At 37.4% G+C, this 11,595-nt stretch overlaps 1 protein-coding gene across 1 annotated transcript; it reads right to left on the bottom strand.

The window, feature by feature from the left end:
* Nucleotides 1-620: 620 nt before the first annotated feature.
* On the bottom strand, nt 621-10,797 carry LOC108531754 (PC4 and SFRS1-interacting protein-like). Its single transcript, XM_017875359.1, has 2 exons — nt 10,750-10,797; nt 621-1,452 (listed from the first exon to the last, which is right to left on the bottom strand). The coding sequence occupies exons 1-2, from the start codon at nt 10,795-10,797 to the stop codon at nt 874-876; spliced, it is 627 nt and encodes a 208-aa protein (XP_017730848.1). The 3' UTR covers nt 621-873.
* Nucleotides 10,798-11,595: the final 798 nt, after the last annotated feature.

Genomic DNA, 11,595 nt, shown 5'->3' with positions numbered 1-11,595 from the left:
ACATTTCAATACACTGGGATTAAGACCGCCTTGATTATAGTATTACTTATTTAATGCATTCTGGATTCTGTTTGTTATCAATACAGGTAAATTAATTTGTTCTGCAATTTACTTTTTTTTTCTCTTTATTTATGGTTTAGGTTTCAATATTATGCTAAGTTCAAAAAGGAGAATTTCAAAAACTGCTTTATACTTCTGCATTCTGGAACAGTTTAGGTCACATTGGATTAACCTCGTCCTTAAAGGTTTGGTGGAATTATTCTGTGAAATCATCTGGGGTGGTTGCTTTGGGGGATGTAACACTTTGACTATACTCCCAGGTTTAGTGGATGCTAGTGAACTTAAGCTTCAGGGCCCCTTGCATGGGATCCTGATAAGTCCCTGAAAGGGCCCTAGCAATTTGTCCACATGATCATATGCTTTTGTGAAATCGGTAAAGTGAGATGTTTTAGTCACAATTGGCTTAGGCCACTATCTCCATGCTAATTTCTACGTTAGCCTTCTGTTTCTGTCAGGTGGCATTGGAGGGACTGCAGACATTTTTGGGGGTCTGGCTAAAGGGAACGTGGTAGACTTGAAACTAGGCCACTCAAATCCCCCTTTAAGAAAGGAGTTGCTACAACCATGTCTGGAAAAGCAGTTTAACATTTTCTAATTGGATTTTATCCCACATTTACTGTATAATGTAGCTGTTAATACTGCACAAGTATACTTAGCAATAATGTTTACTTTAAAACAAAGGGATCTTCTCCCCTGTAACAAATTTTCAACATCAAACCTATGCTTATAAAAATTTAAAACTTTCAGCAGTCTATTTCAAATGAAAGCCATTACAAACTTCTCAAGTGTTCTCTATATTCCAGGTATGTCAACCTAGTTATCTAGTGTAGAATCCTTCAGAGATATTTCAGTCTCTCTCTCTTCACTGGATGGCTTTTTCTTTGTGCTGGCTTCATGGTTGTCTTTGCTCTCTTCATTGCTCTCCCCGTTATGTTGTGGTTGATTACCGTCTTGAGCACCAGATCCTCCATTTAGAGTCTTTGACCCTGTTTGTTCCTTTTCTAGCTTTTTGTTTGGCCCTTTCTTCCCTTGATCTTTGGTTTTATTCGCTTCCTCATGCTGTCTTTGTTCAGCAAGAGATTTATTCAGCACTTGTGTGATCACGGAATCTCCTTCACCAACCAAAAACATGTTCTTAAACTTGTTATACAACATTGTAGACTTTTCCATGATAACCTGACTAACTTTGAATCGTCGTATTTTTTTGAGTGTAGTAATCATCTCTGTGTGTTTCTGAGCTTGTTGCATTGTGACCTGAAGTGAAGCAAGTTCATCCAAGGCCTCAATGCATCGGTTCACATCAAGATTATCAATTTTGAGGGAATTTTTAATCTCAGCATGTATCCTTTGAAGTCGAGAATCCATTGATGTTTCTCGCTTCTTCTCCACTTTCTTTCAATTAGTGTGTGTATGTTAATGTGTAATTGATAGTAGAACAAAGTTACATTTTAAAAACTGCTACTTGTATAAACCTTGCCTCTTTCCCCAAATACCGTGGGTTTTGTGCATAGTTTTTACAAACCTTGGATTTCCCAGACTGTCTTTTCACTGTTTGTGGGTTTTGTAGAAGTTGAGCATTTTTATGGTAGATAAAATGTTACTTCTATACAAGTACTCACTCCCTTTTTATCTAAAGTCTGTACGGTTTGTTTGATATGACAACTAGTTAAGTAACTGACATTGAACTGACTGAGAAATCTACAAACTATAAAACATGATGTTAAATACAAACTAAATTTTTGAAGGTAATTTAGTTTTGTGGCTGAACATTCAGTGAAGTCTTAGGACTTCTCTGCAGATAACTGACTGGCTATATATAGGAATGAATCTGGCTTTAGGGTTAAATCATTTAAGGTCCTTTTATAGGCAGGCACTAGTAATTAAAACTGAAAACTAAGTAAATTTATTTTTGAGAAATGTTAAAGATGTGTTCAGGAAATCACTAAATAGTACTTAACTGGAAGAAAAAATCATGATGCTCAGACAAATATAAATAAATGCTTTATAAGGAAACTCACCTATTTGAAATTATGGCTATATTATTTTTATTTTCTAGATTCCAAAAATACAAACACTAGTTCTTCCAACATAGTACTTTGATAGTCTGTACATTGATGTGTATGGACTAAATCCAGGGTGAAATCAATGTTACAAAATTTAAGGGTATGTTAACTAAATGATAGCATTTCTAAGATATTTTGAATATTAGGTCATTTGGCATTTTTAAATAAGTAGGATACTTCTCATGTTTTGAAACTATATGAATATGGAAAAAAATGGCTTAAGACCAGCGTCTGTGTATGACATTGTATGGTTGACTCTCTGGGATAACTGTTTTCATCTACAGAATTGAAGGTTTGCTTTTACGAGGTCTTATAGTGGAACTAGGAATCACTGTTTTGAGAGAACCTGCATATATACCAGTCATTATCTGTTTGATCCTTATACAGTTTTAACTTAGATTTATTCTAGTTAAGCCATAAGTTCAACGTGTAAACTTGTTTTGATTAAAGAATTTTCTACCAAAAAAAAAAAAAAAAAGAAAGGAGTTGCATCTCACCTGCAGGAAGTGTGGTCAGCAGTCTGCAGCTGCCGGCTCCTTTGGGGACAGCCTCCCTGCTGACTATGTCACCCTTGCCAGGGCAGCCCCCTCATGTGGTGATTGAGTGAGAAGAACAGGAATGCCCAGGCATTTCAGCCCAATGGAGAATACTCTGACAAATGCTACCGTCTGGAGGGCTCTCTACAGCACTGTTGATGTCTTCCTTTGTGCGATCCTGTGTCCTCTCCTTCCCATCACAGCTGTTGATTCCTAACAAACACCTTGCACCCGAAATGGCCTCCCAGCATCTGCTTCTAGAGAATCCAGCCTACAATAGGAAAGTTCAGTCTGACATACATTTAGTTTGATTTTAACAGGATACAACACACACGCACAAACACTATGGTTTTCAATCAACCATAGTCAACCAACTTATGTGTTTTGCTATTTACTGTTGCCAGATTTGGTGTGCAGTCTTGGCTTCCAAAGTACTCCTACTCCCCAGGGTATTTCCTCACCTGGCATTATCACATGAGTGGTGCCCGGCTCTGCAAGTATCCAGGGTGAAAGAGAAACCAAGTTTGAAGTATAAGGAATCAGAATGTAATCTGCAAAAAAGAAAAAAAAAATTCAGTTGTCACACACATAAATGTGTAAGCAAAGAATTTGTTTTCAACCAATACCAGTCAAAATGGAAGATTACCCCGAAAGAAAAATCCTCAATAATATAGCATATTCACTTCAAAAAGCATCACACTTTAAAAAATCAAACTGCACAAAATAGAACTTAAAATTCTCCTATGTAGGGCACAAATCTGCAGCAATACTCAAAACAGCAAATACATCCGTATGTGAAGTAGAATGGCATTTGTCTGCTTTTGTGTCCCTATATATTGAATAAAACCTTAGAAAAGTTGAGCAATTCCAGACAAATGGCACGCCAGATTACTACCCAAAACTGAAAGAGCCTGAATAAACAAATATTCCAGTGACAAAACCACACATATTTAACAATATGTCAATGCATGTTGCTTATGAGTAATTTGATTACACAGTTATGGAGTTCAATGCACCATAGAAGAAATTTTAAAATGCTTTAAATTGAACTAGGTAATGAGTGATATAAATTCAAACAGTACTTAAGATTATTCATTGTGTAAGAAAACTTAAAATACCTGAAAATACATATCTCATATAGGAAAAAATACAGTGGTTTTCCCAAACTTGCCAATAATCCTAAAATACTTTCATATTATCAGTAATGAGTTGTGAAGCTAAACAAAACTCTAAGAGACAATAATTTTAAAATTTGAATTAACATTGCTAGAGGAAAGACCAAATCGCCTTTCTCATCTTTCTATAGAAAATGATGCTCAAAAAGCATTACCATATGAAGAGATAACAAAGTATGCCGCCAAAAACTGTTGCAAAAGTACAGTATGGATGTATTGTTTAATAAAAATACTACATTATTTACCTGAGTTTTGCAATATTTGCATTTGGGTTTACTATTTTGCTTGTAATTTATCCTTTTTTATATCTTCTTTCCAAACAAACATTAACTTTGCTATTTTTTTTAATTTTTTATTTTTTTGAGACAGAGTCTTGCTCTGTTGCCCAGGCTGGAGTACAGTGGTGTGATCTTGGCTCACTGCAACCTCCGCCTCCCGGGTTCAAGCAATTCTCCTGTCTCAGTCTCCCAACTAGCTGGGATTACAGGCACATGCTACCACGCCTGGCTAATTTTTTGTATTTCTAGTATAGATGGGGTTTCTTCATGTTGACGAGGCTGGTCTTGAACTCCTGACCTCAGGTGATCCGCCTGCCTCAGCCTCCCAAAGTGCTGGTATTACAAGCGTGAGCCACCTCACCCAGCCTCACTTTGCTATTTTATTTCAGTATTTTATATTTATTTATGAAGAGAACAACAAAATTTTTTAAGTATTGAGACCCTAAAAACTGGAATCCAGTTCTGCTCTTAATGTGTGTGTGTGTGTGTGTGTGTGTGTGTGTGTGTGTGTGTGTGTGTGCGCGCGCGCGCGTGTGTGTGAATGCAAACATGAGCAACTTAGGGAATTTGATCTTTTCAGATGTTTTATTTCTTATAGGTCAGTTTTAGTAATCTATGTATTCCTAGGTAATCCTTCATTATCATTACTCATTTTATTCTGCTTTCCAATTTATTTGCAAAAAGCAAAGTAGTCTCATATTTTCAATGTCTTTTGTCAGTAGTAGTTTGCCTCTTATGATCTAATTTGTATGTTCTGTTTTTCCCGAGTTGGTTATCTGATAGAGTTTACCTATTTGTTGTTCCTCCCTTAAAAACAGTTTATTCTGGCCAGGGATGGTGGCTCGCACCTGTAATCCCAGCACTTTGGGAGGCCAAGGTGGGTGGGTCACCAGGTCAGGAGTTTGAGACCAGCCTGGCCAACATGGTGAAACCCTGTCTCTACTAAAAATACAAAAATTAGCCGGGTGTGGTGGTGCATGCCTGTAATCCTAGCTACTCAGGAGCCTGAGGCAGGAGAGTTGTTTGAACCTGGGAGATGGAGGTTGCAGTGAGCTAAGATGGCGCCACTGCACTCCAGCCTGAAAGACAGAGTGAGACTCTGCCTCAGGAAAAGAAAAAACACACACACACAAAAGTTTTTTTTTTAGTTCAACAATTGTTTACATGAATTACTTTCTGCTCTTATTTTTACTTATCCATTTTTTTTCCTGTGTGCCTTTCCTAATTCTTATATTTTCAATCACTCTTGCTTTAAATTTGCTTTTTTTTTTTCTCTCTCAGCATATAATGAATTTTGCTTTGCTAAAATCCAGATTTTTTTTTTTTTTTTTTTTTTTTTTTTTTTTTAAGATGGGAGTCGCGCTCTGTCACCAGCGCTGCGAGTGCAATGGCCATGATCTTGCTCACTGCCCAAACTCCGCCTCCTGGATCAAAGCTGAATTCTGCCTGCCCTTCAGATTCTCCTGCCTCAGCCTCCCAAGTAGCTGGGATACAGGCACATGCCACCACACCCAGCTAATTTTTTTGTATCTTTAGTAGAGACGGGGTTTCACCATGTTGACCAGGCTGGTCTCGAACTCCTGACCTTGTGATCCACCTGCCTTGGCCTTCCAAAGTGCTGGGATTATAGGCGTGAGCCTATTATAGGCGTGAGCCACCGTGCCTGGTCAAACCCAGATGTATTTTTAAAATATAGAAGTTAAGCCATTTATAGTTATTGACATGTCAGATACATTTAATATTGGCATCATGTTATGCTTGCTGTTTGTATATATTTTCTTTACTTTAAAAAAAATTTTTCACTATACAGTGTGTGTTGTGTTTTTTCGGATCATTTGGAAGGTTTAATGTATATCTTCTGGATAAGTTCTTCATAATTATAACAACATAATACACTTAATGCTGTCTTTCTTTAGACAGTGTCAATTGAATTTCTTTAACAGTGATAAAATTGATACATGTCCACATCTTCCCTTACCCTACTCACCAATTTTAGTTGAATGACTTTCCAAAAATTATCATGTTTAAATGATATATTTTTACTCCTGGTTATAAAGTATAAGAACATAAGAACACACTTACACTTAATTTTTTTCTCATCCTTCTTTCTCAACTATTGTAATTTATATAGTTTCTACACTGGTAATATATGTAGCATTTGTATTATGTTTTGTAGCTAAAATACTCTTATTCATTTAGTCTTTATTCTACTTCTCAGTATAATCCTAACGGGGTGGGGTTTTTTTCTTTCTTTCTTTCTTTTTTTTTTTTTTTTTTTTTTTTTTTTTTTTTTTTTTTTTGCTATGGATTCTCCAGTCATCTCTTTGTTGACTAAACATTATATTCCAGTGGTTTCTTCAAGAAAAATTCACAAGGACTACACATTCAAAATATTTTTCTGTTTTTTGTTTGTTTGTTTTGGTGTCTGAGCAAGGTGTAAAATTAATGGGTCTTACTTTATTTTCTTGAAGACATTGTCACTTTTGTGTTTTTATATTGGGGCTTCTGATGTTATTTAGAGGAAATATAGTTGGGAATTCCTAGAGTCCCAGAAATTAAAGCTTCTAAATTGGTCACTTGCTCCCTAAATTGGGTGAAACCTGAAGCTTTTTGATTGCTTTCCCTCTGATATTTTGTAATCTGGGTTCAAGCCAAATGTGCCCCTTTCCAATGATACCAACTGATTTGGGGTAATATAATTGGTTATTCAGTAGCAGTTTGTTGCCTTTTTAAAAAATTGTTCGTTTTTAACTCTATATTTCCTAATCAAAAGCCTGTGTGGATTTGGGATCCACGAGAAGCTAGTGCTCACCCTTTCTGAGGATCAGGATGATGCAACTTTGTCACACTCCTCTTTCTTCTGTGGCTGACAAGAAGCTTGCAGTAAATCTCATTCCTATTCACAGGCACTTTTCTAACTCCTGTGTTTGCCTCTTCATCCTCTCATGGTGCTGACTTTTTTCTTGGCCCCCTTGCTCATATGCGGGGTCTTTTAGTTGCTAGTCCTTTTCCAGGAGAGCATCCTTTCCACTCTCTTCCCATTGCTAACTCCTAGACACCCTTCAAGGCTCAGCTCACACATCAGCTCTTTCTACAAGCCTTTGTGGGTGCTTCCACAGCCTTCTATGATTGCACTCAACCCAATGCATTATAATGTTTTTGTTTATGTGGTTCCTCAACTACACATAAACTGGGAACTCCTTCAGGATGACATAAGTGTTTTTTGTTTTGTTTTGTTTTTTTTTTTTGTTTCTTTTTGTTTGTTTGTTTGAGACAGTCTCACCCTGTCACCCAGCCTGGAGTACAGTGGTGCATTCTCAGCTCACTGCAACCTCTGCTTCCCAGGTTCAAGCCATTCTCCTGCCTTGGCCTCCTGTGTAGCTGGGATTACCAGGCACCCGCCACCACACCCTGCTAACTTTTGTAGTTTTAGTAGAGACAGGGTTTCATCACGTTAGCCAGGCTGGTCTCAAACTCCTGCCTCAAGTGATCTGCCTGCCTCAGCCCCCCAAACTGCTGGGATTACAGGTGTGAGCCACCACGCCTGGCCGACATAAGTGTTTTTAATCTCTGATTTCCCAACATTGAACACTGGATTAAGTTTATTCAGTGAATAACTAAATGAAGGAATGATGCTTGTTCTTCTATTTTTTTAAGCTGTAAACCATATAAAATATATTTTATCAAGGCCCCCCCTGCTATCTTTCAAGGCCTTTGCTTTCTGTATTCAGTTGTATCACTCATCATTTCCTTACATCGACCATCTGACCCAAGCAACCAGAAGTCTTCACTCGTGTAGTTTGCATTTTCTCCCTCACCCCATCCCCAACTGGCTCTGAAAAATCAGACATCCCACATTTAATCTGGTGACATTGCCTTTCCCCTGACTCCACTTACCTTGCAGCCAAAAGATAATTGGATGCTTGGTTAAGACAGAGCCCTGGCAGGAGCTTTGCCTTCTTTTCTCCTGATGTGTCTGTATTTTGACACCTGTGTTACTCTTTGGGGCTTCTCCAACTGACTCTCTGGTTTTAATTTGCCTCAACATACCATTTGGTTTCTTCAAGTAGCTGAACTGCTCCCTTCTTTTTGTCCCTGGAAGAGGGGAGCTCATTTAATGATTTCATAGTGGAATGCATTTTCTCTTATAAAACTGATTAATGTCTCAGCTACATCAAGGAAATGAAAAAACAGATATCCCTGGCAGTTTAGTCAATTACTGATCGGCCATATTTCCTAGGTTCCATTATCAGATAGAAAAAATAAACACTGAATTTGGAGAAAAATGATCTGGAGTTGATCTTAGCTTTATCACTTGCCCATTATGTTTCTTCGGGAATGTACACTTCCTGAGATTTAATTGCCTCCTTGGAACTAATGATTCTTCTGTGCTTCATAAGATTATCATGGGTATGAAGTGAATTTATGAAGTCAAGAGTCCTTTTAAAACTCTGATGGATTACACAAGCAATAGTTGTCATTATATAAGAAATTTCAAGTCAAATCTGCAACTCCTACCTGATCTTTTCTTTTCAGCAATGGTTATTTTTTTTAAACATACAATATAGTTATTATCCTTTTAGCAACAAAATCAACGAGGGCCAGTATGTGAAGTTCTAATACATCCTGAACTCAATGTGTTCTAATTTGTGCTGAATTAGTTTTTGACACACCCTATCCCAATACCACAGTGTAATGTAAGGGTTGTGATCAGTCTTATAAATTTGCATATCATACTCCTAAGTGGTGACAGAAATTCTAAGCCTACCAATTCATTTGTTCAAAAATTCATTTGTTTCTCCAAGTATGAATTTAGAAATGTGCTTCCTAACTGTGGCCTTTAAAAAGCTGTGTATTGGCCAGGTGCAGTGGCTCACGTCAGTAATCCTAGCACTTTGGGAGGCCGAGGCGGGCAGATCACGAGGTTAGGAAATCGAGACCATCCTGGCCAACATGGTGAAACCCCCGTCTCTACTTAAAAAACACAAAAAATGAGCCAGGCGTGGTGGCGGGCGCCTGTAGTCCCAGCTACTAGGGAGGCTGCGCCAGGAGAATGGCGTGAACGTGGGAGGCGGAGCTTGCAGTGAGGCGAGATCACGCCACTGCACTCCAGCCTGGGTGACAGAGCAAAACTCCGTCTTAAATAAATAAATAAATAAATAAATAAATAAATAAATAAGCTGTGTATCTGGCTCTGGAAAAAGTTCTACTCAGTCTCATCACAGTGGGGCTCAAGCAGTGGATGTGATTTATTTTGTGTTGGTTTTCATCATAAAGCCCTAGCGTTGAACTTTAGCTTCTTTGATTCAATAATGATAATACTAACGAATGACAATGATTATGTTATTTCTAAGGCTTCTCTGGAGCTATGTATTTTAAGAAATTAAGGCAATTTACATGTTTTATACTTGAAATGATGGTTCATGACCTCACTATATAAGGCATTAGATATAGCTAATGATTTGCCTGTGTTAGAATCACCTTATTTTGATATAGAAAGCAGTCTTCTTTTTTTTCACTTTCTTTGCTAGATTTCAATTTTTTTCTAAAATTTCAGTAATCTCATTATTAATTTCCAGATAGTAAATATTAATTGCATAACATTAAATACACAAAAGTATGACAATATTTAATAATATTTACAACCTTATTTTTGATACTACATATCAAAATGGTTGTATATGTTCTTGCAAATAAACACACACATGCACACACATTTTAAAGTGAAATGTGTATTAAATATTTCACCTGGGACATTTTACAAATTTTTCCCTGTTTTAAAACAAATGCCTATTTATTATAAAAAATTTGAAAGGACGTTTAAGATGCTTTTACTCATTAAAGACATCTTAAAGAAAGTAAAACAACAAATTACCAACTGCAAGAATTAGTTTGTAACACAATTAATTGATAAGTGACTAGAATCAATAATATATTAAAAATACATAAAAAGATCCTTTAGGCCGGGCATGGTGGCTCATGCCTGTAATCCCAGCACTTTGGGAGGCTGAGGCGGGCAGATCACAAGATCAGGAGATCGAGACCATCCTGGCCAACACGGTGAAACCCCATCTTTAAAATAAATAAATAGCTCCTTTAGATGCAAAACAAAAAGACAAAATACCCTAATGAAAAATGTATTTTAAAAGTATGAACAGGAACAAAATAGGAGCAGAAATACAACAGGCTAAAAAAAAATACAAACAGATGTTCAATCCCCATAGTAATTAGGAAAATGTAAATCAAGATTAAAATGTAACTTTACAGCCAATTGATTGAAAAATAATGTTTTGGACAAATTTGTGATGGACAGCAATTTTAAAAGTTTGAAGAATATCAAATTTTGAAAAAAATTTGGGAAGAAGTTTAAGATGCTTTTACTCATTAAAGACATCTTAAAGAAAGTAATAACCACAAATTCCCAACTGGAAGAATTCATTTGTAACACAATTATTGATAAGTGACTAAAATCAAGAATATGTTGATATTCTTGATATCAATGGCACAAACTTTGGAGACAGAGAGACAGAGGAGAGAGATTTCTGTCCATTATTAATTACCTAGTCTCAGGTATCCTATTATAGCGGCACAAAATAAATTAATATACCTTCTATGGAAAACTGCCTCAATCACATACCTTACGAAGGGATGCAGCCAGTGTTTTTGCCTTTATAGCAGGGGCCATATTCCGTACCAAATAATCACTCCTCAGCCATGATAATTTAACTAGAAATGATCACCTGACTCACAGTAAAATAACATGTTGATAATTCAGACACTCTGATTTTAAAAATATGGCAGTAAATTCTTTGGCACTCTCCTATAAAGAAGATGGAGGTCGTCTATGCCTCCTTTCCTCCAAGCTGTGATTGCCTAGCCAAAATAACATAGTGGAATTGGTACAATATCAGTTTCCAAAGCCAGGCCTTCTGAGGTTGCAACCTCTACTTCCTCTCTTTTGAAATACTAGTCACCATGCTGCAGAGAAGCACAAGTAGCCATGTAAAGAGGCTCATGTGGGATGGAACCTAGGCCCCTGGCCAGTAGCCTCCACTGAGCTCCCAGCCAACAGCCAGTACCAACTTCCAGGTATGTGAGTGAGTCATCTGGGCTGCTGCGGGAGGTCAGGGACTCTGAACAGAGGGACGGGCTGAAGCCGCGGCAGAAGAACATAAATTGTAAAGATTTCATGGACACTTATCACTTCCCCAATCAATACGCTTGTGTTTTCCTATGCCTGTCTTTACTTTAATCTCTTAATCCCGTCATCTTCTTCGTAAACTGAGGAGGATGAATGTCCCTTCAGGACCCTGTGATTGTGTCAGCTGCACAAATTGTTTGCAGAGCATGTGTGTTTGACCAATATGAAATCTGGGCATCTTAAAAAAGAACAGGATAACAGCGATGTTCAGGGAACAAGAGAGGTAACTTTGAACGGTCACCGGAGAGCCAGACGGAAACAGAGCTATATTTCTCCTCTTTC

The sequence above is a fragment of the Rhinopithecus bieti genome, unplaced genomic scaffold, assembly GCF_001698545.2.
Source record: "Rhinopithecus bieti isolate Rb0 unplaced genomic scaffold, ASM169854v2 scaffold_9237, whole genome shotgun sequence".
NCBI lineage: Eukaryota > Metazoa > Chordata > Mammalia > Primates > Cercopithecidae > Rhinopithecus > Rhinopithecus bieti.
The sequence above is the reverse complement of the archived record's forward strand: the minus strand, read 5'-3'. Positions and strand labels throughout refer to the sequence as shown.

Excerpts from the sequence above, each read along its gene's own strand:
- LOC108531754 (XM_017875359.1), bottom strand. The coding sequence starts at position 10,797 with ATGGCCCCTGCTATAAAGGCAAAAACACTGGCTGCATCCCTTCGTAAG. Across the intron at positions 1,453-10,749 it reads TGGCTGCATCCCTTCGTAAG|AAAGTGGAGAAGAAGCGAGA; the intron begins GTATGTGATTGA and ends ACTAATTGAAAG.